The 26590-nt window shown below is 30.5% G+C and overlaps 3 protein-coding genes across 4 annotated transcripts in view; 1 reads left to right on the top strand and 2 right to left on the bottom strand.

Moving 5' to 3' along the window:
- Positions 1 to 8801: 8801 nt before the first annotated feature.
- Positions 8802 to 10094, bottom strand: LOC149881088 (uncharacterized). Its single transcript, XM_090067932.1, has 2 exons — positions 9955 to 10094; positions 8802 to 9285 (listed from the first exon to the last, which is right to left on the bottom strand). The coding sequence occupies exons 1-2, from the start codon at positions 10092 to 10094 to the stop codon at positions 8802 to 8804; spliced, it is 624 nt and encodes a 207-aa protein (XP_089924058.1).
- A 3625-nt stretch (positions 10095 to 13719) lies between these two features.
- LOC149881087 (uncharacterized) lies at positions 13720 to 14406 on the bottom strand. Its single transcript, XM_090069111.1, has one exon. The coding sequence runs from the start codon at positions 14404 to 14406 to the stop codon at positions 13720 to 13722; it is 687 nt and encodes a 228-aa protein (XP_089925237.1).
- A 4345-nt stretch (positions 14407 to 18751) lies between these two features.
- The window catches only part of LOC145193638 (FACT complex subunit SPT16-like), a 31351-nt gene continuing 23512 nt past the window's right edge, over positions 18752 to 26590 (top strand). Inside the window, exons 1-8 of one of the 2 annotated variants that reach the window (XM_090069318.1) lie at positions 18752 to 18956; positions 20312 to 20413; positions 20639 to 20794; positions 20897 to 20956; positions 21082 to 21174; positions 23782 to 24015; positions 25545 to 25785; positions 26152 to 26242. In XM_090069318.1, the coding sequence (XP_089925444.1) occupies positions 18888 to 18956; positions 20312 to 20413; positions 20639 to 20794; positions 20897 to 20956; positions 21082 to 21174; positions 23782 to 24015; positions 25545 to 25785; positions 26152 to 26242 (1046 nt within the window). In that variant the 5' untranslated portion in view covers positions 18752 to 18887. The remainder of the gene's footprint in view (positions 18957 to 20311; positions 20414 to 20638; positions 20795 to 20896; positions 20957 to 21081; positions 21175 to 23781; positions 24016 to 25544; positions 25786 to 26151; positions 26243 to 26590) is intronic. The other variant, XM_090069319.1, reaches the window with a different exon arrangement.

The raw sequence follows: 26590 nt of genomic DNA, 5'->3' as shown, positions 1-26590 counted from the left end.
TATAAGTCGTTTACATACAAAACTACAGCGGTTCTAGAAAGGAGACTTGGGGCACTCCACAAGTTTTAGGTTTTTGTTAAATTTTATTGTTTCGTATTGCTTTGCGTTTGTCAGATAATCTCAAACCAAGTTTTTGTTTTTTACACATTCGAGTTTCGTAACTTTTAATAAAATTTATATAGTCTAAATGAAAATAATAATTAATGTCATGTCACTCCCAGACAAATTGTAAATACCCTACTTTTCGGTGTTTAAGTGGAGACTTTAAACTATTTAGAGCAAAAACGTTGCTTAATAATGGAAGAAGACAAAACGTATTAACATGTGACAAATACACCTTGATTTATTCATCGTCTAAAAACATTAAAATATTCTTTTTAGTTAAAGATCGAAGGTCGGCTTGTAAAACATGTCAACTTATACACTTATATACAACAGCTGATACTTCTCAAGATAGATCGTCCCAATCAGGTTCATCATAACATTGATGCAGTTAATATTTTTACAATCCCAACCAACATTATGTAGTCTACGTCAAACACAATTCACAACTCCTCATTATAAAATTCCCTTACTCATACTTAACTATGAAAAAATTATATTCTAATAAAATAAATCACGATTGACAAACAATCTCTTTTTTTTCTTCTCAATGTAGTGCTGTTTTTTTTAAAATAAAGTGTATTTCTTAAATTATTATTTATTTATGAACAATACTCCCTCCCCATTTTCCCAATAGTTTCGAATTGTCCCTCTACCCGTAAAGAAATTCTTTAAATCATTTTTGGAATACAATTTTCAAAATGGTAGTTGTTGTGAAACTAAAAAAATATTACAGTTTGGATTAAAAAGATTTTTTTCAAAAAATTAAATCAGTCACAAAAATTACCATCAAAGGCAGAGTTCTATTATTTTCACATTGGTATTGTACCACCTTAGTGGTGTTTTAAGTAATTTGAAAAGCATTTTTTTTTGTCAAACTGTAGAAATGTTTTCAAAAAAAAAATTATGAAAAAGTCCTATCGAGACTACATATATGTTTTTTAGCGAATATAATATTTTATACAACAAAGTTGTGAAAAAAATGTAAAGTCAAATGTTTACATGTTTAACTGCTTAACCATAATACTTAACAGTTGATCGCTATCCTAACTATAGAGTATAGTACAGGGGATGTTAGTAGATCTAATGTATACAACTTCTGAAGCTGGAGTAGTTCTCATAGCCGTCAAAAGACACTTGACATATATATCCTACCATGGCCTACTTTATACACGGCCGGATATGTTGCATAAATAGGCCGAAAATTAGAAGGCCAGTTTTTCATGGTTTTTTTTGGCAAGAACGTCGTGTTGATCAAGTTTCCAAATTAGTTGTGAGAAATATGGTAAATAAATGCGCTGTGGTTAATTGTCGAACTGGCTATAAATTTAAAAAAAGTGAACCTAGTTTTATCCAAGTAAAGCTGTTTTTAGTTTTCCCAAAGATACTTATTTAGAAGAAAAATGGATTAAATTTGTATACAGAAAAGATTGGAAACCAAGCAAACATTCAGTTATTTGCATGGATCATTTTGAAGAAAAATATTTAAAATATGGAAAACGAGTTACTTTAAAACACGAGTTAAAACCTGTTCCATCTATTTATTCTGAAGAAACTTGTATTCCATCTTCTGTAATGCCTAAAGTTTCTAACTTTCGTAAACCACCAACTAAACGAGATTCTACTATCCCAGATGAAATTCATTCATTTCAAGAAATGGATAAAATAAAAAACATTGATATGCTTCATGAATCTAACTCTCCAAATGGATTTAGTTTTCAAAGATATGAAAGTTTTGTTTTATATTATCGTTTGTTTTTTGTAGACTCCACTCCTTTTATTGAATCAATAAGTGTTGATAACAATTTGCATGTAAAACTGCATTATAAAAGTTGTCCACTTCCACTTCCTCATTGGTTTAGAACTATCAACAATTGTAAACTCACAAGTTTATCTATTTTAGATAATTTGGTGTCTTATATGCACAACCTTGTTGAAGGAAATTCCTATTATTTAGTTAATGAACTTTCAAAACTAACCTTTTTTAAATCTAAAGGTCGACCTCCATATTCTTCAAAAGTGTTACGTTTTGCACTAATGCAAAGATATTCATCATCTCAGGCTTATTCGCATCTTCTGGAACAACTTCCTTTACCGTCAAAGTCACTATTAAAGAAGTTAGTATCAGGTGGAATTGATTCAATAAAATCATTAAAGTTATTGTTAAATGAAGACAAAATAAGCAATGATTGTGTTATTCTTTTTGATGAAATGTATCTGCAGCAATCTTGTGAATACCACAGTGGTAGATTAACTGGACAAGATAAAGAGGGTAATCTCTACAAATTAGTAATTGTCTTTATGATTGTTGGCCTCAAGAAATCAATACCTTATGTAATTATAGCCATCCCAGAGACTAATATCACTGGAGATTTCATTAAAAATGAAATAGAGGAAAGTTTAAATACATTAAGATCTGCAGGTTTTAACATTCGAGCATTGATTGCAGACAACCATCCAACAAATGTCTCAGCTTATTCAAAATTGCTTAGCATTTATGGGTCAGATAAGCCAGAAGAAAATTTCTTTATCACTTATAATGATCATAAAGTTTATCTGATGTATGATAGTGTTCATTTACTTAAAAACTTAAGAAATAATTTGATTAGTACTAAAAAGTTCATTTTCCCACCATTTCAGTTCACTGATTACAGTTTTAATATGAAAGTGTCTGCAGGGGATATCTCTTGGGCTTTGCTTCATAGAATACATGAAAAAGACAAAACTCTTTCAGCAAACTTAAGAAAGGTGTATAAATTAGGGGAAAAGACTCTATATCCAGGTAACAATAAACAAGATGTCAACTTGGCATTAAATATATTCCATGAAACAACTTCAGCTGCAATTCAATTATTTTCCTAATGAATACTCAGCATCAAAATTTTCAAAACTCTTTAACTTATGGTGGGTAGTATCCAACTCAAAAATGAAATACTCTAATAATGTTAAAGGAAATGCAGCTGTTATGGGGGATGGTAAGCCACAATTTTTACGTGCAATATATAGTCAAAAAGCGGTTCTGGCGCATTGACCCTTCCCATACTTAAGGATGCATAAAAAATGGTGAACACTTCATATCATGACAAAACCAATACTTAAGAGTCGTCTTTAAAAATCAAGAAGAAGTATAGAAATAACATGATTATTTTTATACCAGTTCTTCAAGATGCCTGTTCTTCTTTATTGCCTTGTTTTGTAATTTCCGATAGCCAAGGTGTGAATTCCGTCTTCTAAGATGAATCTTTTGTCGTCGTTAGCGCTGAGTGCTACTTTGTTGATTTCTTCGGTGTAGACATCGTGATGACGTGATCGGAAGACGTTCATGGTGGTGAGTTTTTCTTGTTTAGTCATTAAGCAGTCGTAGTAGTCTTGATGAGTGATGTGATTTTTAACAATGCACTTCTTAACACCTTTGCATTTTTTATGTTCTTGATCATCTATTTCTTCAGGGATGTAGTAAGAGTAGAGTTTGGGTCGAAGACCAACAAACTGCGTGATTTGCTTTCCACCGGTTTCATCTTTAAACTTGCCAATGATCTTTTTATTTTCGCCTACTTTGAATCCAACGTTTTGAATGGCAGGATGGTCATTAGGAAAGTCGCTCGTGTCAAATTTTTCAAGTACATCTGCGGCAATGTCTTCGTAAAAATCATCTGTTTTGATTTCGTAAATGAGCGAGTCAGTGTCGGTCATGAGTAGTTTTGCACGATCGTCGTATTTAGGCTTGATGTAGTCGTAATGATGCTCAAACATGAGTGTTTTGCTGATGTCGAGGATGCTCATTCCCAAGTAAACGGGTTTGTCGTAAAAGCATTGTGTTTTCTTCATATGAATTGCGATGAGTTTTTCATCAAAAATGGTGTACCGATTATATCGAGGTTTTTTGGATAATTTTAAGGCTTCTTTTCTTGTGGTGACCAGTTTAATATCGACATGCTTTAGAATATTCTCCATGGTTTTTCCAAACACGGAGTTGTTCATGAGTTTAAAGAATTCTTTTTCAAAGTCGTTTTTAGCGACTTTTCTTTTATTGGTGTTGAGGTCAATGTATGTTTTCATGAAGGGTTCTTCTTCAAAGGTGATTCCTCGATGAATTTTGGTGATGACTAAACCCAATCGTTCATAGAGTTTTAGGTTTTCGTGATGAACGACGTATTTTTCTTTGTTGTTTAAATTTGGAACTAGCTTATCCACTTTTCCAATGGTTAGTCTTTCAGGAGCCAAAGGACAGTCGTTGTGTAAATCGTGAAGCTCTTCAGGATAATCTAAATCGACTTCAAGGATGCATGGCATGCTACGCCAATTTTCCTCTTCAGTCATCCATTTGAATGCTCTAACGGGAAGAGGTTTGCACATGGCCCAACCATAAAGATTATTAGCGTCTAAGTACTGAATGAATTTGGATGGTTGTGAAGGATCATAGTTTTTCATGTATTTGTTATTAGCGTTTCCAAGTCGGTTTGAGATCATGCATATTCCGCCGCGTATTCCTTTTTGGATCATGTTGAGCATATCAATATCGGTTATTAAGTCCAATTTAATTTTAGTTTCCTTTAACATGGCGTCCCAAGCCAAACCAGGAGAGGTGTAATACCAAAGAGGGTCTAGACCGTAATTTTCTATGCAAGTGTCTCTGAAATTTTCAAAGACATCAGCTAAAATGAGCACGTCTGAGATGTTGTACAGCTCGTGGTAATCTTTAAACGTTTCACATCCAAATACCTTCCAAACGTTTTGAGCATGTGCATAGTCTTCATCGCTGATGTGTTTATCGTCTAGTTTAGAGTAAAAGGCTTCTTTGGGTGGCAATTGTGTTTCAGAGAATTTTTTAATGGAGTCCACCCATTCGTAAGGGTAAACACCTTTTCTTAATAGCAAATCTCGTTTTGCTCCGCTGTGGAATGAATTTAAGTTTTTGCACATGATGTCTCCTTTTTTAGATCTTCTATGAGCGCAATCTTCACAATTGTCTTTACATTTGCATTTTTTACCTTTCTTAACCATACAGTCCTTTTTGCATGTTTTTGGATCTAATTTTGAGCACTCCTCACACAAATCTTTAACAAGGTTGTCAGTTAAATCTTTTAAAGGGCTTGACATGAACCTGTAGCTGTCAACGAACCGTAAATCTCTATACACTATTTTTGGTTTACCTTTCTTATCAATAGAATCTCTCACTTTGATGCTTTTTGTGAAGCTGATATATTTTTCTTCATTGTTGGGTATACAAGTGATCTTTCCTTTTTTTCCACCTAATCTCTTGATGAACAAATGGCTGTCATAGCCAGACAAGTTATGAAAGACAACGGGAATAAATTTTGGAAGTTTATAATCCAAGTTGCATTTGTTATGAGCAGCACCACGGTACTTTCCAGTCAAATGGCAGTGATCCCATACTTTATCACCGTTAAGATCTTTTTTGCAAATATGGCATTGGGTGGCAGCCTCAAAATTCTTTTTATCCTCATTAGTCTCTATTCTCTTATTTTTCCATTGTTCTTGCCGTGAATAACTATCGTCACAAATCTTTATAAAGTTAGCTTCAAGCATGGTAACAAATTTTTGAGCCACGTCGTCATCATCGCTTTCTGCTGTGTACGTTTCAAGCTTTCCCTTGTAAATGGTCTCGTCGTAGCATTTGATATAATAGACGATGGAGCTTGGAACATGCTTTTGACATTTTTTGGTATATGACTCTTTATTATTATACTCAGTGTTGTCATCGATAGGTTTGATGAAACTTTCAAAGTCGGCATAGACGCAGTACGGAACTCTCATACTATTGTTGTAGTTTTTAAACTCAAGGGTCGACCCTTCTTTTGGAAGATCGATTCTCATAGGCGCGTTATCATAGCAGTATTTTCGATGAATTTGGAGCTTTTCTTCTTGGTCATAGCCGTGCATGCACCTTCTGCAAAAATATCTTTTATGTTGATGTTTTGATGCTGAAGAACGAGCAAACCGACTGAAATTTTTAATGAGGCAATAATGGCTGTTTTCTTCGTTTGAAATATACAACAAATCAACACAGTGCTTTCGATCATGAAATTTGGATATTTGCATAGGTTGAGGTTTATTCATTTCGTAGTGAAAGACGTTCACGCTGATGTCAGGATTATTTTTCTCAAACTTTTTGACTTGAGTCACCTTTAAAGGAAACTCCATTCCTTCCCAATTCAACTCTTCTGATTTTAGAATCAAGTCATCATCAATTCTTTCATTGTCTCTATTTTTAAGATTCAGCGCTCTGGTGACGCACCACTTGAAACATTGATCGTCATCGTTTTTCATGTTGATGATCGCCTTTTTGTCTTTTAGCTCTTTAGACAGCTCCATGTAGGAAGAACCCTTGAAAGGTTCATAATCGATAAATCCGATATCCATTTTTAAAATCTTAGACAAGACGCAATTGGATCCCATCTTGTTGTAATTAGCGCTTCGCTCCAAGATTTTTTCTTCCATTTGACTCACAACCGTTCTTACATCTGTACCCTCCAATATAATTTTCAAGTTGGATGAAAAGTGAGCCATCTGAGTAGTCTCTTCACCTGTTAAGATGCTTACGCGAGTCATTTCACAGATTAAAACAATTCTTACCTTTGTGTTTCTTTCTCCTTCTATGGTTTGAATGACCGACTCTCTCACCAAGTTTAAAAAAGGAACAATGTCTTGGTATCGAGAAGAAGGTGTGTAAAAAAATAGTCTAGCAGTACGCTCTGCAGAATGTTCAGTCATATTAAACTTTACTGTAAAAGGTTTTGACACTGGCTGTTTATACACTGTTCTTAATACAAGTGATTTGATAGATTTTACCTTTTCATTGATTTGATCCACTGATTCGTTTACCTTATTCTTAACTACTTCAGGAACGTAAGGATCTATCCATTCTTTAATATCATTAAACTTATTTGCAACATAGGACGTCACACTTTTTGCAACTGCTTTCAGTCTTGAAAATAAAGGTCTTGGTGCAGGAACCGGTCTAGGTGTAATGACGTTTGTTGAATCGATAACTGGTGTGTTAAGAATAGAGGGTTCATCACCTGTCATCCTATTTTGCAAGAGAGCAGAAGGTTCGAATGAAATCAAGTCGCTAGACCTTTGTCTTGGAGCTGGAACAGGTCTTTGAACCGCAGGACGAGGAGCTGGAACAGGTCTTTGAACCGCAGGACGAGGAGCTGGAACAGGTCTTTGAACCGCAGGACGAGGAGCAGGTACAGGTCTTTCAGAACCAACAACAAGCCTTACTTTTGTCGGTTTTATAGAAACTTTTACAGGTGGTTTTATAGAAACTTTTACAGCTGGTCGAACAAACCTAACCACGCTTTCATTAACAGACAACGGTCTTGCCTCAGTCGTTCGTATACGAGTAGGAGCAGAGACAGCTCTAGGAGGATGCAAAGATCTTATAAGATCCTCCTTTCTCATTTTATAATACCCTTTTATCTTTTGCTTTTTAGCAATTTCTTTTAATTCTTTCACCGTTTTGTTTTCCATTTTAATAACACAAGATTTTTTATTTATATCATTTACAAGATTTTAAATTCAATATATAAAAGAATTTAAAAACTTCTCGCGTTAAAAATCTCATACTTGTATCCATCCACTACTTTTCCATTTCGACTTTCAAAGTACTGCCAGCCATGCCCTGTCTTTTTGTTCGATTCATAAGCAGACTTGTATTCTACCACCTCACCAGTATCAACATGAGTTATTCTCAAACCTAAAGGATTATTTCTAATTAAACCAAGTCTCGCATATTTAGGATCAAGAGGTTTCTTTTCTTTTTTCTCATTTTTTCTAGGTCTTCCAACAGGTCTAACCTCTTTCGAGTTTTCCAAAAATGCATCTTTATCAATCAAGTTGTTTTCAACCGCAAGCATCATAAGTGACATTTTATTGTCAGACGTTTTGGAAACACCATTTTCTTTCAGTAATTTTTTCAAAAACTTTCTTGTGTAAGTCATCTTTTATTATATCAAGATTTTATTTAAATCAAATTCGATTTTTTCATTTCTAACATCTGAAGAATTTTCATGGATACAAAGTATTCTAAAGTTTTCATACACAATGTCTTTGGAAGCGAGTGAATGATTTAAAATTGCGCTTTTTAGATTTCCAGAAATCTTTTTTTTCTCCTCGAAATCGCAATCCAAACCAAGCGCATACTTGTCAATCATTCTTAGCTTTTCTTCTTTAGACAAGCCTTTCCAAGTACTGAGATGCTCTTTGATTTTCTTTTCCATTCGTGAATATTCCGTCTCGCCACTCCATACAAGTCGGTAAAGCTTGTCTCTCTCTTCCTCACTGTACTCTTTTGGAATATTAAAATTTCCGTTTTCAGTGACGTAAACAGATTTGCGAAACACACCTGTTTTTCCAAAAGCAAGAAGCTCAAGATGTCTTTTTTTATTTGCGTCAGTCTCTTTTATACTGCATTCTAGAAAAAACGGGAAAAACTGTATCATTTTATTCTTCTTTTAACAGATTTAATCCTTTCTCGGTCTACCCACTGGTCGCTCTTCCTTCACGTCTTTAATCCATTCGTTTTTATCAATCAAGTTGTTTTCAACCGCAAGCATCATGAGCGACATTTTATTGTCAGACGTTTTAGAAATTCCGTTTTCTTTCAGTAATTTTTTCAAATCCTTTTTCGTATATCTCATTTTTTATTAAAAAAATATTATTTTGAATGACACCTAATAAACAATATTCATTCTGCTTCCATCTGATTTAAGCCTAAGCAATTTATCAGAAATGAGGACAGCAAAGGCTTGAGTGTTTGCAGGAACGTTTGCATTGAATGTAGCTTTTATTTGCACATCTATCACTGAAGTTTTTAACCTCTCAGCCTGCTTGCTTACATCAAAAACAAAAAGAGGACAAATGAATCTATAATTTAAGGCAGACAAATTAGGCTGAGATATAATTTCGTTTACCCCATAAAGTCTATTGTCAAACTTAGAGGCGTCTCTATAAGCTCTTGAGTATTTGTTGTTATTAAAGTCTAAATTGTAATCAACAGCGGGATACCTTTCACTGTTTAAGGTGACATATATGTTTTTCAAATCGCAGTGATCAAAGACTGAAGGATTTAATTCTTGACTTCCAGATTTATTGGTTTGGAATCCAACAATGACATACCTAGGCCTTTCACTAGCAGATCTTGCGCTTAACCTCCAACTAAAGTTGTTTGATACGGGAACAGCGATATCGATATGCTCAACATGATCCAAAAAGGAATACGCGGCGGAATATGCATGATCTCAAACCGACTTGGAAACGCTAATAACAAATACATGAAAAACTATGATCCTTCACAACCATCCAAATTCATTCAGTACTTAGACGCTAATAATCTTTATGGTTGGGCCATGTGCAAACCTCTTCCCGTTAGAGCATTCAAATGGATGACTGAAGAGGAAAATTGGCGTAGCATGCCATGCATCCTTGAAGTCGATTTAGATTATCCTGAAGAGCTTCACGATTTACACAACGACTGTCCTTTGGCTCCTGAAAGACTAACCATTGGAAAAGTGGATAAGCTAGTTCCAAATTTAAACAACAAAGAAAAATACGTCGTTCATCACGAAAACCTAAAACTCTATGAACGATTGGGTTTAGTCATCACCAAAATTCATCGAGGAATCACCTTTGAAGAAGAACCCTTCATGAAAACATACATTGACCTCAACACCAATAAAAGAAAAGTCGCTAAAAACGACTTTGAAAAAGAATTCTTTAAACTCATGAACAACTCCGTGTTTGGAAAAACCATGGAGAATATTCTAAAGCATGTCGATATTAAACTGGTCACCACAAGAAAAGAAGCCTTAAAATTATCCAAAAAACCTCGATATAATCGGTACACCATTTTTGATGAAAAACTCATCGCAATTCATATGAAGAAAACACAATGCTTTTACGACAAACCCGTTTACTTGGGAATGAGCATCCTCGACATCAGCAAAACACTCATGTTTGAGCATCATTACGACTACATCAAGCCTAAATACGACGATCGTGCAAAACTACTCATGACCGACACTGACTCGCTCATTTACGAAATCAAAACAGATGATTTTTACGAAGACATTGCCGCAGATGTACTTGAAAAATTTGACACGAGCGACTTTCCTAATGACCATCCTGCCATTCAAAACGTTGGATTCAAAGTAGGCGAAAATAAAAAGATCATTGGCAAGTTTAAAGATGAAACCGGTGGAAAGCAAATCACGCAGTTTGTTGGTCTTCGACCCAAACTCTACTCTTACTACATCCCTGAAGAAATAGATGATCAAGAACATAAAAAATGCAAAGGTGTTAAGAAGTGCATTGTTAAAAATCACATCACTCATCAAGACTACTACGACTGCTTAATGACTAAACAAGAAAAACTCACCACCATGAACGTCTTCCGATCACGTCATCACGATGTCTACACCGAAGAAATCAACAAAGTAGCACTCAGCGCTAACGACGACAAAAGATTCATCTTAGAAGACGGAATTCACACCTTGGCTATCGGAAATTACAAAACAAGGCAATAAAGAAGAACAGGCATCTTGAAGAACTGGTATAAAAATAATCATGTTATTTCTATACTTCTTCTTGATTTTTAAAGACGACTCTTAAGTATTGGTTTTGTCATGATATGAAGTGTTCACCATTTTTTATGCATCCTTAAGTATGGGAAGGGTCAATGCGCCAGAACCGCCTTTTGACTATATATCGTGCACTTGCTCACTGGGTTCAAGAGTGGCAAAATTTACAGTACAGTTCCACTGAAAGATATTGTCTCACAACTCAGACTTCTAATGCACTAGTAATAACATTGCAAATTTGTATAAACTATATATATATATATATATATATATATATATATATATATATATATATATATATATATATATATATATATATATATATATATATATATATATATAAATTGTTTATACAAATAAATTGTTTTAACTACAAATTTGTTTATAAATTCAATATCGTTAATATCTCAACTCCAAATGCTATTTTATAAATGCATCTGTTATATTTTAAATGTTAAAAATTATATATTTGAAATGAACTGTAAAATATAGTTTTTACTTAATATTTGATAATTTAATTTCTAATAAAATATTTAACACAGATGAATTAACCTAAAAAATTTTTAATAAGGAATACTTAATAAACTTTAAACTTAGGAAACGTTAAGCATTACTTTTAAAACTATTTTACATTTTAAAACAAAAACTTAAAATACTGAAAAACTGGCCTTCTAATTTTCGGCCTATTTATGCAACATATCCGGCCGTGTATAAAGTAGGCCATGATCCTACTCTTGTAATATTTGCTTTAAATGAGTAAAAAAATTTCTTTTCTTTCCAGACCACAAACATAGTTTCTTGATAGGCTTATGAAAAAAGAACTTCTTTTTTAAAGTCAGTAACAAAGAAAAAATTGTTAGTTGTTATTAGGAACGTCATTAATAAAAAAATTTATGTGTACATATTCATTAGCAAGTTTCATACGGGAAGGTCTGGGTACTAATAATTGAGCTGTAGGGGCTAAAAATTTTATTGCGTTTGTTTACATTTATAGCAGTTTAAAGTGAAGCAAAATATAGCTAATATAAATATAAACTAATTTACTATTACTGTTATAAATGGAATTAAATATTAATGTAGTTAACATTTCAACTGCATCAAGAAAGATTTGTGTTGAATGGCTTGTTAACCACGGACTGGGTGTCACAGGCTCTGTTAAAGAGTTGCAAGGCAGAATTTTGAAGTTCTTACCATATCCAAAACTAGTTAAGAAACTTTATCTAAAAGCAAAAAAAAACTACTTATTCAAAACAAGCTTACATGTAGACGAGATACCACACATGTCTCAAAATTGGACTGGAAGTGAAAACCTCTACCCTTGTGTAAACTCTGAACTTTTTAAAGAATACATACTCAATAAAAGAGAGGGTACATTTGGACAACAGCAAAAAGCATACCAAATGTTAACTAGCAGAAAAATTATATCAGTTAAAATACATTCAGATAACAATATAGTATATGTAAGAGCTTTCATAAGAAAATCTTATAGCCATGATGCATGCCCTGCTTATCTACTTTTTGTAGGAGGGACACCTCGTAAAGGTTATTGTGAATGCCCCGTTGGTCTTAGTGGGCTTTGTTGTCATGTTTTAGCTATCCTACTTTACTTAAAGCATTATGAGGATACAAAGACAAAAATTTTAGAATTAACGTGCACACAAGTGATACAGAAATGGCATAAAAGATCAAAAAAAGGTTCTATTCCAATGGTCCCACTATCTCATATTAAAGTAAAATCAGCAAGAAACAAAAGCACAATTGAAAACTTAAAAATTACTCCAGCAGATCCAGAAAGTTCATCTTTTAAAAGAAATGTTTTAAAAATGAAGCAAAAAATTAAGGAAGGGCTAAAAAAGGAACCCAATTTTGAAAGACACGTATATGATACTCTTTGTTCAATAGATCTTGGATATGAATCTTCACTAATGGGGCACTTAAGATTTAGATATGACCCTGAAAGTTTTAAATCCCAATTCAATAAGTTAAGTTCTATAAATGCAAAAAGTCATACTTTAAATAAACAAGCAGTAAACCCACAAAAATGTCAAGATAATTATAGTGAAATACCAACAATATTGCAAATACTAAATCAAAATAAAGTAAACATCGAGGTAATCATAGCTTCGCCTGAACAAGTTATTGTTTTAGAAAAAATTAATAAACAACTTTTAAATGAGGATCCTGTTATTAGCATTGATTTGACAAATCTGATACCATCACAAGGACAATACACAAATCATACTAATGTCAAACAAAACACCCAGGAGTGGATGGACACAAGAAAAGGGAAAATAATGGGGAGTCGATTACCAGCATTGCTTGGACAGGAAAATGGACAGGAAAAATTTACAAATTATTGGAAGATAGTTAAGGAAGGATTAAATGAAAATGATATTTATAACACACAAAACATAAAAAATTTTGAGCGTGGTCATAAATATGAATTTATTGCACTTCAGCACTTTGCAAAGATATCAAAATGTTCTCCTGAAATGTGTGGATTTTTCTATCACCCAGATGATTTAAATTATGGGGCAAGTCCAGATAGCCTTGTGTCACATCAAATTATTCTGGAAATTAAAACACGAGCAAAAAACAGCGACAGTCCATTGACCCATTTAAAAAACCAACCTCAGTATTACGTGCAGGCTCAGCTTGCACTACTATGTACAAAATCTAAATACTGCATTTTACAATCTTATCATCCTGAAACTTCAAACTCAAATTTCTTTATTATTCAACTAAATAATTTACTGATGTCAGTTATCAAGGAAATATCAGATAGCATTCTGCATTCAAATCCAATAAAAAATTGGCAACATCATGAACATTCTTTGCTCACTACTCTTGGAAATAATGTTGTGGGGAAAATTCCTGATTTTAAAGAACTAAAACCACTTAGATCGTATATTAAAGAACTTGTAAAAACATCAACTTTTCCATTAAAATTGATATAAATGTTTAAAACAATAAAATATGTTTTTATATGGTTATATATATTCACAAAATATTATTATTTACAAGATTCTGCCATTGGCCCGATGGGGCGCATTGTAAGGTTTACAACATGACATAACATTTTCCATGTTGAAGAAAGTAAGTCCATTCTTTGTACCGGCCACACCGCATTAAGAATTGACCAATCACGTACGCATCCTATGAATCTCTCTACATGAATACAGGTAGAAGCTATATCAAAATTACCAGCTACATCAGCTTGTGGGAACTGATGGCTTGATTTTTGAGATGGTCGATTCAGATATATTCCTTTTGAAGCGCATAAATCTTGAATTGAAAACCCTCTATCTGCCATAACTTCGTGTTCTTTCTCAACTAGTTCTAAAATATGAGATTGTTCTGTTAATTCATTATCTGTGATCGAACCAGGGTATATGTTTCCAAAAAGCAATCCTGACCCATGTGGAGAGATTCCAATTAGAGCTTTCCCTGTTGTACAGTTTTTATAACTTGAAAACATTAAAGTATTAAGGTCATAATTGGTTGGTTGTTGAAACTTAAATTCTGTAGCATCCACAACAATATCGGTTTCACCATGGCCAGTTTTTTTAAAAACAGAAGGCATCATCAGGGAAATATAAGTGCTTTCGACTTTTAAATTTATCTCTGAAAATATTGTGTCTAGAAATACAACCCATCCAGTGAAAACACGATACATGGTGCTTTTAGAAACGCCAGCCATAAATCCAATAACACCAAGATGAAGTGCATGTCTGCACAATGTTAAAACTGAAAACAATTCGGTTTTCTTTTCAAGGAATCTGGTTCCTGTACCTTTGCAATCCGGATATTCAATTAAGTGGCAGTATGGTGCTACACAATTATAAAGGAGTTGTTTAACTGTCCACAATAATTGCAGGACAGTTAAACCACATAAATATTTAAACTGCTTTGTCTTTAAGTTTGGAATATTTAAACATTCCTTTTTCAAATTTGTCTAGTTCTTTTTTTGAAATTTGATTTCTTACAGATAAAATTAAATATTTTTTATGTAACATATCGTTCTTTACTTTGTTTATTTTTTTTTCTTTTTTAAGCTGTTTTATATAATTGTTTGCATTGTTTATTTTTTCTAGAAGAATTTTGTTAGCATCTTCTTCTTTTTGTAATTTAGAAAGTAACTGTTGTTTTGTTGGTTTAAGTAATGATAAAGGAGATTTTGTAACATAAGAAGGTCGGTTTGTTGGTTTTTTACGAATAGGACAAGGTTTAGACAAGGATATCATCATACTAAGCTTACGTTTTAACCCTTTCAAATGTTTTTTATCAGCTTCAGTCGTTTTTCTTGATTTAGTTATTTTAGCCAGAGCATTTGCGTATTTTCGTTCCATTATAGCAATTTGGCTTGGTGGTGCAGCTATGTCTGGAATATCAGTGCATAACTCTCTTATTCCAGATGAAAAATGTTCACAACAAATATGCCCATTTCTGAAATTCATTCCCTTTGTATTTAAAACTCGGATATATTCTTTCTGAATAGAAACATCTTTGGGAAGCCTGTAAAACTTTATACGTTCTCCGTTAGTAGTTTTGGTTCTAAAGTTGTTAAAACATAATGCTGCGCCACAAAACCAGTTAACCATTTCTTTTAAGTGATACAATCAATATAGTTTGATATCTAATAATGTTTAATATCTTTTTATTAAAATAAATAGTAGTTACATATCGCTAACTTATTTTATTAGCATATTAAAAAAAATGTTTGTTTTGATTTTTACATATATTTTTGACTCGATTGTATCAAGTACTACGCTATTTTTAGTAGTTTAATCGAGAAAAAAAACTGAATATCGCTTAATCTAGAAACATTATCTGATTGGCTAGAATTTTGTCCCTACAGGCAATATTCGCTTACTTAAACCGCGTCGCACAGTGACTCAAAACAGCAAAAAAATGGTAATAAACCCCTCACAACTTTTCTATAAATTAAGTGCCCTTTTTTAAATAATATTAAATTGCAATAATTTTTTATTTCAAAAGTATAAATAATTGTTTCATAAAACTTTTGTTTTGTATTTTATAGTTAAAAGAAGTAAAAAAATTTGATATTATTTTCAAAGAAATCTGAAAAATGTGAGATTTTTATTTAACTAAAATAGAGTATTTTTAATTTAAATAAAAGTGTATATATTTTTTAAAGATAATCTTTTGGCTCTATATATTTCAAATTTACTCAAAAGAAAAAAAAAGTCTGATTTTTTTGTTTAAATTTAAAGACTTTTCTAAAAAAAAGGTTGCAAGAAATTGTATTTTTTCTGTTTATATATCAGCTAAAAAAATGTTCCACCGAGTTCCAAAAATATATACATTTTTTCTAGTTAATTAACATTTCTACTTTAAAATTATAAAGGGATTACTGCGGTCTCCTGCGGTATTGGAAGTTATTAAAGAAATAAAAATGTTGATAAACACTTAAAAACCTCGTTTTCCGCCATTTTTAAAAGTATTTATTTGATAAGTACAACATGTTTGAAAAAGCTTAACTGAACAACTTTAGTATTTCCTGTAATATAAAGTTAACTTAGTAATATAGTGTTATTACAGGATGTAACAATGTGACAATTGTTAAAGCCATTACAAAATAAAATTTTAAACAGTGTAAAGTAAAAAAATACATAATGTAATTTAAAATGTTTCTGATTTATTAGTTTTATTATATTGATGGTTCTTAAAAACAATAACAATGAAAAGATTAGATCTTATCCCAAAGATGATGCGTGAACTAGGAGTGGATAAATTAAGATTATGGAAGGATTTACTTAATGAAATAAAAAATACTGAAGAAGTTCGCAAAGAAAACTTAAATAAAGTAAACTATGATACATTTATACAAAAAGAAAATCGTTGGCTTCAAAGAAATCTTATGAACAATAAAAATAGTCATTTTGGTTCTGGAAGGCCCCATAAGCAATTGAGTGTTCTTGGAGAGCAAAGCAAAAGAAAAAAAAATTAAAAGAACTAGCCACTAAACATCATGAAGCTCTATTTTTAGCTTCTGCAAAAAGTGCAAATGCTGCTGGAGAAAAAAAAAAAAGCTTCTTTTTTAAAAAACAATATGTCTGATGTTTTAGAGATAGAAAAAGTTGATAAAACTTTGGATAAAACCTTTCCCATCATTATGAGTGTAGAGGAAGCTCTTGCATTAAAAATGAACACTGATCTCAGCGATAAACAATATCAAATGATCAGAAACTCAGCTCTTGTTCACAATGTACATATTTATCCTACCTTGCACGATATTTTGGTGGAAAAATTGAAATGTTATCCTGAGAATATACATTTTTCTGAAATTTCTGCAAAGTGTACTCTTCAAAGCATGTTAGATCACACTGTGAGTAGAATAACTGAAATGATTGATATGCCTAATTGTGGTCAAGGTAACGAAATATTTGGAGTTTTATATGGAAAGATTGGTTTTGATGGAGCATCAAGCCAAAGTGTTTATAAACAGAAATACTTTGAGACAAGCATCACAAGTATAGAACTTAAGAGTGAAGAAAATCTTTTTAGTACAGCTTTTGTGCCTTTATTGCTCAAAGTAAAAGATGGCGAAATTTGGAAAAATGCAAATCCTTCAAGTTGTCACTTTTGTAGACCTCTTCATCTACAATATAAAAAAGAGAGTCCAATTTTATCCAGAGAAGAAGAATCAGATCTAAAAAATCAAATAAATACCTTAAAGACGTTTTGCAAAGTTTTTGATATTGCAGGAAGAAAGGTGACCTTTAATATCAGCTATAGAGTTGATCTTACAATGTTTGATAATAAAGTAGTTAATGCACTTACAGAGACAAAATCCACTCAATCCTGCAATGTTTGCAATGCTAAACCCAACAAAATGAACAATATTGGTTTATTAAAAGCAAAAACTGAGAATGAATCAGCCTTGGGGCTTGGAATTTCAGCTTTGCATTGCTGGATAAAATGCTTGGAATTTATTCTTCATTTGAGTTATAAAATTGAAATTAAAAAGTATAAGCCAAAAACAATTGAGGAAAAATTATCTGTAGACTTAAAAAAAAAACAGATTCAGGTACTCTTCAGAGAACGGTTAAGCTTATATGTTGACATGCCTAAAACTGGGTCTGGAAATACCAATGACGGCAATACTGCCAGAAGAGCATTTAAAAATAGTAAAGCTCTTTCTGAAATTACTAAAGTTGATTGTGATATAATTGAAAGATTGCATAATATTCTCATAACCATATCTTGTGCATATTCTATTAACATCAATGAATTAGATTTATACTGCACTGAAACAGCTAAACGTATAGTGAGTTTGTACAACTGGTATGTTATGCCTCCCACTGTACATAAACTGCTGCTTCATAGTTCTTCCATATCACATAAATTACCTTTGCCAGTCGGGGTATATTCGGAAGATGCACTGGAGAGTTTAAATAAACAGATAAGAAATTCTAGACTTAAGCACACGGCAAAAATTTCAAGGTTAAACACAATGATGAATCAGATGCACTACCTTCTAGTAAGATCAGATCCAAAAGTATCAAGCATATCTTTTAGAAAACATAAGAGCTATCGAGGAAAACCGTTACCAGATGAAGTTATTAAATTAATTGTAATGTAAATAATAAAATGAATGTAATAAATACAGTTTTTTTTTCTCTATGTATCAACCTCCTTTAAAAACCATTTTTATAAAAATATCAAGTAGAGTAATATATCAAGATAATGTGTTTGTCTTGAAGATTCTAAAAATTGGAAAAAAAAATTTTTGTACGCGTATAGTCACCTTAAACGCGCGTATACGCGCATAAGCGCGCGTTATACGCGTCGAAGCTACGCATAAAAAAAAATTTATTAATAAATTTGAAATCTTTGACCCAAAAATTATTATTTTGATATATAACATTATTGATTTACAATTTATGTCAAATTTTATTTAATTTTTACCGTTTTTTGATCGTTCTGAGTCACTGTGCGTCGTATGAAACTTGCTAATAGGAAGCTTATTTTTGGGGAACGGGATTTTCTTTAAATTTTTTTAAAATAGAAAGCAAGGAGGAGGGTTTTTTTAAATTATGCCTTCGCTTCAGATTTAAAAAAGTGAATTCGAGAATTAAATTCATGTGATAACCATTCCCGCCAAAGCTTACATGTGTCCCTAGACAAACATCTATCTCTAACTTTAAACTTAATCAAATGGCAAAAGTTTTAGTTGATAAAGATATATTTTGCAGACGGATTCAGAATGTTTTCCAGTATTGGAAGGTTAGCTAACCAGCCTTCTTATGTTATGCTCTTTATGGTTACAAGATTTTTTAGCAAAGTAGAACTATATGAAACCAGTTTAGCTATTAGTTTTACCTACATAGTTAACTATATTTTATCAAAGGAATTTTTTTTATTGCAAAATGTTGATAAAAACATATTAAGTGCTAAATTATCACAAGAATTGCAAATCAGAACATAAAAGAAAAGAACAGTTTAATTCAGCAATTGAATCAACCCAAATAAAATTTTATGACAAGAGATTTAAGGAACAGTTTAATTCAGCAATTGAATCAACCCAAATAAAATTTTATGACAAGAGATTTAAGGAACAGTTTAATTCAGCAATTGAATCAACCCAAATAAAATTTTATGACAAGAGATTGAACAAGATACTAAATTTTAGGTTGAATTAAGAATAGAATGTGATTTTAAATTTCTAATAATACATTTGTAGAGAATACCAAGTGATGGATTTAACTTATTACTACATAAGCAATTTAAGATAAAGAAAACTTTTGTTAAACCTAAAGACTAACTTGTGAAAGTTAAAATACTAAGGAGTTATTAAGTTTTTAATACATAAAGTTTTAAATTATTGTACACCTGTATATTTTAGAATAAGTTTTTCATCTGTTTTTGAAATCACTTTCCTGCAAAAATTCATTTTTGAAAATAACTATAAATTAGTAAAGAAATTCACTATTTATCTGTGAATAATCTCATTTTTATTTTTTGAAGACATTTTTACAAAATAAAAAAGTTAACAGAAAGTAGGGCAAAGACATTCTCCTACAACTCTTTTACAACTCTTTAGGAGAAACCTAAGAGTTTGTAGATTACTGAGACCACCTCACTAGTTTAAGATCCAAGCTCATTGTTCAATTAATAAGATGCCTCTGAATTATTACTAGTTCACTTTTATCAAGTTTGCATATTCTTAAACCATTTGTCAAAAGGGAGTACCTTTCCTGAATTGATTTGAGTTTATTAAAATAAATTTACATATCAATCTTATAGTAAGTTTTGAGTTCCTATACAAAGCCCCATGTATGTTTCAAGAAAACCTTATATTTGTAGCATAGACTTAAATAACAGTATTAGAATTTCTAAATATCAAGTATCTGTAAACCTATCAGTAAATTTTGGTTGTTTGTTTGTTTACTTTTTATTTTGTATGTATGTATACATGTATGTATGTATGTATGTATGTATGTATGTATGTATGTATGTATGTATGTATGTATGTATGTATGTATGTATGTATGTATGTATGTATGTATACATGTATATTTATTAAATATTTATTTTAGTGGACTATATTTAGCTATTGGCTGAATTAAAATTATCTTTAGAAATTCACAAATGATGAAAGCTTGGCAATAAATTCTGATGCAATTGTAGCTGTAGTTGGACAAGATGAAGATATAATCTACAGCAAATCTACTGCTCTTCAAGTAAATTGAATTAACTTTTTTAGGAAAAAACATGTACTGAGAACAATTTTCAATTTTTAAAATGGTATGGAATTAGTGTATGACTTTGTAAATAAATGTATACAGTTATTTAAGACTAATGATAAATAAAAAATGTGTTAATACAAATATATATACATGTTGATATATAAGAAAAACATTGATCTGATTAAAAATCATAAATGTAGAAAAAATCTTCATGTTTAGCAATGGCTATTAGGATATGAACTAACTGATACTGTTATGTTGATTTGTGAATCACACATATACTTCCTTGCAAGCAAGAAAAAAATAGATTTCCTGAAACCTATTCAAACCAAAACAGAAGGTGTACCACCAATTACTCTTCTCTTGAGAAATAAAGTAAATAATGAATTACTTCTTTATTTATTCTAAAATTTGTAATTCCTGTTTACAATATTTTAAGAACTTACTATCAATTTAGTAGTTATTGTTTTTTTTCAGGTTGATAATGATGCAGAAAATTTTAAAAAACTCATTGACGCAGTCAAAAAGAGTAAAGCTGTAAGCCTTTAAATAATGATTTTTTAAAGCAAGTTGAATAATTGCTCACTGTTTTTATTATCTTTTAAATTTTTTATGGACATTATTGAAAAGTTTGTTCTAATTGCTAATATATTTTTATACAGGGAAAAACCGTGGGTGTTTTCCCAAAAGATAAATTCACAGGAGAATTTGCTGAAAGTTGGAAAAAAACTCTAGATGCTGCTGCTTTTGGAAAGGTTAGATTTTTTGATCACTTTACACTTTGTCAGTTAAACTTAAAGTGAAGTTTATTTGTGATGTATTTTTAACAGCATTAAAAGTTTATTTTCTGTAAAAAATCTTGAAAACCCTTTTTTAACACATGTTGTGTGGGTAATGAGTAAACTACTGAGTAGTTTGTCTAAAAACAATTCTAAAAACTGTTTGTTCTAGTTGTTTTCCTTTCAACATGTAAAATATTCCCTGACAATTTTCAGAAAATTATGTAAGCAATAGTAAATAATATATAAATTTTAATTTTGTGTGTTTTTAACAATTTAAGAAAAAAATTAATATTTTTATTAATATTTTTATTTAATGATATGTTTTAATTAGCTCACACTGGTCAACAAATAATTTTCTAGGAAAAAGATGTATAAATTTTTGGCACAGGTATCAGAACTCTACTCCATCCTTCAATTCATGCCTTTTATTTAGTCTCATAAATAATTTCATGCTTCCTATGACTGAAGACATAATGTTAATAGAGAAAACAGTAAAAAAAAAAAAAAATTAGAAATGTTTTATTAGCAACATTTTAATAATAATTTTAACAAACCATTAAAAAAAGATTTGAAAAAAAGAAGTTCATACATTAATGAAAATGAATTAAATTAAATTTGGAAAAGAAAATATGGAAAAGTTATCGTCATACATAATGCAGACATGAAGTTTACTGATTAAGTGTTGGGATAAAACTGTTAATTTTCAAGTTACTGACTTTTTTTACTTAAACTTAAAAAAAGATCTAAAGAAAATTTGCATTTTAAAATTATTATTAGTTTTTTACAGATTAATAAGCAATACTATCAAAAAGTACCTATTTCTCTTATTGATCAATGCACAAACAGAAAGTACTTGAGTGGAATCAATAAAGTACCCAGAAAAAAGTAGGAATACAGTAGTGTATTAAGTAGTGTAAAAAGAAATACCATGATGTTAAATGTTTAGGTAATTTGACCTGAAACATCTGCTGCAAAAAATTCCCTGGACATTAAGAAAAAGAAACCATTTAGAAATCTAACAAGAAAAAGCGCATTAACATCTGCAGTTCAAACCAATCTTACAAAGTGAGTATCCACATACATAAAAACAGCTATAAGAAAATATTCTTAACTAAAGCACTTATTTGCTAATTGTACACAGACTATATAGAACCTGGAGAAACAATTCAAACTACAAGTATAAGTTGTCAGGTTGAAAGTAGATAAGATGGGGAATATAATTGTGGATGTAATTGGTCATGCAGCTATGCTGCTTTGGTTTTACCTAAACTAATCCATTTTACCAGTAAAAAAAACTAACAATGTTTAGTTAAGATACTAAATGGTAGGTGAATGGTGTAGTGAAATCATGTTTTAAAAAAACATGTTTGCTGTTGTTTTATTGAGATCTAACTTAAAACAAACCTGTATCTTACCTTTCAGCACCATGTTAATGATATTACCCTTACCTAAGCCTTTAAACAGGTAGTTGTCCATCAAGTTCTGCAGAGTTTGGCCAGTTTATGAAATTCCATGAGAAATGGTCTTTTATGTGCAAAGACAATTTTAAAATTCAAAATACAGTTTGTATAAAAGTTCTGAAAACTTAAACTCACTTAAGAATGGATGCAAGTTTACCAACAAATTACAAACTAATATCCTCCAAACAGACTTGGAATGACTATCATGATCTGCTTTAGCTGACTATCTTTCTGGGGCTCAGCCTATCATGCAGATTTTATTAAGGGGCTGATTCAGTCATCTTTGAGAAAAAGGGGCTCCAAGATTCAGCCTATTTGACACTCTTGTTTATGCTAAGGCCTAGATATCTGATCCAAGTGCTACTGCAGCACCATGTCCTATTTCTCAAATAAGAGAATTTTCTATGCAGCTTAAAAAGCTCTGTCAAAGCATTTGCAGTATCTAGTGAAGAGCTTCTTTAGCCTTTTTAGTCTTAGCTTTCTTAAATTGCAAATCAGATAGCATTAAGGATTACAAAAATCTTGTACAAATATACAGCTGAACAAGTAGTTAACAGCTAAAAGACATCTGTTTAATACCATGAACTTCTTTAAAAAACTTCGCCTTTATTTTTTCTTTTTGTAACTAAAAATAAAAAGTAAAAAGTAAAAGATAGAAACAAAATATAATATTTAAGAGTAAAAAGAGGTTTGCTGAAAGCCTTAAACTGGTGAATGATGTTGCTGGAAGAGAAGCCAAACCAATTTAAGAAATAAATTCATCCCTCACAAAATATGAGAAATAGAAGCAGTACCTTATGTAGGTTCTCTCTGAATAAACCTAGACTTTTGACCCAAAGAAATCTTTGCTGCTAACTTTTAACAAATTGTTAAGTTGTTCAGCTATATACACATCTTTACAAATTTTAATTATTTTTTAATTAGAACTTTTTCAAGTAATAAAAACCTCAATTTCAATTACTTTTTAGTATCGCTATAATTTTACACTTAAATCTTTTCTTAACTTTATTAAGAATATTCTAAAGATTTTCAATGAACTTTAATATTCAACTGAATGTTGTATTTGTAATTTCTTCATTTACATTTTTTTTTTTTTAATGAAGAGTTTATTTTTGCATAGGTTGATTTATCATCTCAGTTTGCTTACATGATGGCTCCTAAAGATGAATTTGAAGTAAATTTAATAAAGAAAGCTTCCTATGTGACATCAACCTTGTTTGATAAGTTTTTCAAGCAACAAGTTGTCAAAATTGTTGATGAAGAAAAAGTTGTAAAACATTCTAAGCTCGCTGATCTAATAGAGCAAGCATTAGATGGAAAAAAGTTTTTAGGAGCTGGTATGGATGGTGATCAGGTAATCTTTTTTGTTTTAACTTCTATCTAAAACCTGAAAATTCTTTAAGATGAACCTTTTCATATTTTCTTGTGCTGGATATTTGGAAAATAGGCTACCATTCATAATCGTTTGAATAACAAAAAAAAAAAAAAAAAAATTTTAAATGCTTAAATTTTACATTTATTTTATTATTATTTTTGTAATACTGGTAAATAAATTCTGGTGATATAAACATGAATAAATGATTTTTTAAAAAATGCCAAAATAATTGTAAATTTAGCAATATATGCTTTCATGTTATCTCAAGTAGGTGTTTACAGTTTCTTTACCTTAATATACTGTTTAAAGGGCAAGAAAAGGCAAGTTATTAATAGAAATATGATTGGCAGTATTAACATTGGGGGAAGAAAAATGTTCAATGGTACAAATTGAAAAAAGATGAAATTTCTATTTCAAAAATTTGGATTGTTAAAGAAACAGTGTGTGGTGTCTACTGTAAAATATTATTGAGGTGGTGTCATGTGGGTTTTTTTTGGTGGAAATAATCCTGGTGATATTGTTAAAATAAACAGGATGATGTCAATGGAAGTTTTGTTAAACATTTAAAAAAATCATATCATTTCTTTAGGAAGTCAAATAATTGCAGAAGCATTTATTTTTCAAAACAAAAAAAAATGGCCCAATTCATTCCTCAAAACATATTAGGAATCATTTAAATTAGAAAATGATAAATAATTAAAAGAATGATTTGGCCTCCCTAATCATCTTATCTTTCCTTTAATGAACTTTTATGGGATGATTTAGACAGAAATGTCAAAAACTAATGCCTAAAAACGAAAATTATATGTGGCAAAATCTTAAAAAGTGAGTGCTTTAAAATAGACTTTCAAAAATAGGAAAATTTATTATGCAAATATGTAAAGCAATTAGTGCCACTAAAGGTGGTACTAATTGCTTTACAAATTTGTTACATATTTTTTTTTTTTCAATTTATAATTGCATTATTAAAAAATTAAAAAAGATTAATACAACCACCTTCTTAATCTTAATTTAATATAAAAACTTCCTATTTTCACAAATTTATATATCCTATGTTAATTATTAACTATTTGTTTGTAGATTAAAAGTATTTACATAGATACTGAATGTGCTTGTGTGCCTTTGCCTTACACTGCTAACTCTTTCTATTGTACTGATTTTTTTAAAGACATTTAGGATGTATAAATATGTAAACTAAATAGGTTTGTTAATAAAAAAAAATAGATTAACAAGGTGGCTGGTTGATTGATTAAAAAAGTCAATAAAAATAATTGATTAGTGTGGTATATTTTTAAAAAACTTCTAAATAATATTTTTACATGATTACTGGTAATATTTCAAATCATTCAGTCTATTTACAAATGTATTAGCTTGTAAAATTTTTTGTATAATAGGCAGAGCTGAAATTATTTTTCCTTAACTAGTTGGACATGATGGAAAGCATAAGTTATAACCATCAGACATATTTAAAAATAATATTTCATAATAAAAAAATATAAATTTTGCAGGTAGAAATGTGCTATTCTCCAATCATTCAAAGTGGTGGTAACTTTAATTTGAAGTTTAGCGCAGTAAGCTCTGATGAAAAGCTAAATTTTGGAGTGATAACATGTTCTCTTGGTGTGCGTTACAAATTCTATTGCTCCAACATTGTACGTACATTAATGGTTGAACCTACAGAAGAACAGCAGCAGCTATACAACTACCTGCTTTCGGTACTTGATTACATATTTGACAAACTTAGACCAGGTAACTACAAAGTTTATATCTACTAATGTTTAAGTTTAATTGTTGACTAAAATTTTTAGTACTTAAAAAACTGGTTATGTAAATTTTTTAAGTTCAAGTTAATTTGTTATATTAAAACTTGAAAACAGTTAATGTAATTAAAATATTTATGAAACAATTTATAGTTATGATAATTAATGTTTTATAAATAATTTATAATAGTTAAGAAATGTTTTATAATTAAGTTACAATAGTTAAAAAAGATTTTACAATTAAGCTTTGATAATATTTTATTATAACTTAATTTTCAATTAAGTTATAACAATTTAAAAATATTTTAAATGCTTTTGAAATGATTTAAATAATCTTTTATTTTTTTGTTTTTAGGAACCAAGCTTGACAGTGTATATTTGCAAACACAAAAACATATTGAGAGTACAAAACCTGAACTCAAAGATAATTTTGTGAAAAATATTGGGTAAGCTTTCATACATGTTTGTTTCTTATAGCTTTAAGAAAATTATTTTTAAAAATTGCATGTATTTCTTAGGAATCTCTATATAGTATGTTGTATTTCTTAGGAATCTCTATATAGTATGTTGTATTTCTTAGGAATCTCTATATAGTATGTTGTATTTCTTAGGAATCTCTATATAGTATGTTGTATTTCTTAGGAATCTCTATATAGTATGTTGTATTTCTTAGGAATCTCTATATAGTATGTTGTATTTCTTAGGAATCTCTATATAGTATGTTGTATTTTAAAAAGAAAAAAAAATTTAATCTAGATTTAATATCTTAAAGTTTAAATTTCTTAAAATTAAAA

This window comes from Hydra viridissima, unplaced genomic scaffold, assembly GCF_058129835.1.
Source record: "Hydra viridissima isolate aposymbiotic clone 2 unplaced genomic scaffold, HvirCarnegie_v1 scaffold_12, whole genome shotgun sequence".
NCBI lineage: Eukaryota > Metazoa > Cnidaria > Hydrozoa > Anthoathecata > Hydridae > Hydra > Hydra viridissima.
Note: the sequence above shows the minus strand (reverse complement) of the source record. Positions and strands in the feature narration are given on the sequence as shown.

Excerpts from the sequence above, each read along its gene's own strand:
- LOC149881088 (XM_090067932.1), bottom strand. The coding sequence starts at position 10,094 with ATGATGCTCAAACATGAGTGTTTTGCTGATGTCGAGGATGCTCATTCC. Across the intron at positions 9,286-9,954 it reads GGTGTACCGATTATATCGAG|TTGGAGGTTAAGCGCAAGAT; the intron begins GTTTTTTGGATA and ends AAACAACTTTAG.
- LOC149881087 (XM_090069111.1), bottom strand. The coding sequence starts at position 14,406 with ATGGCTGGCGTTTCTAAAAGCACCATGTATCGTGTTTTCACTGGATGG.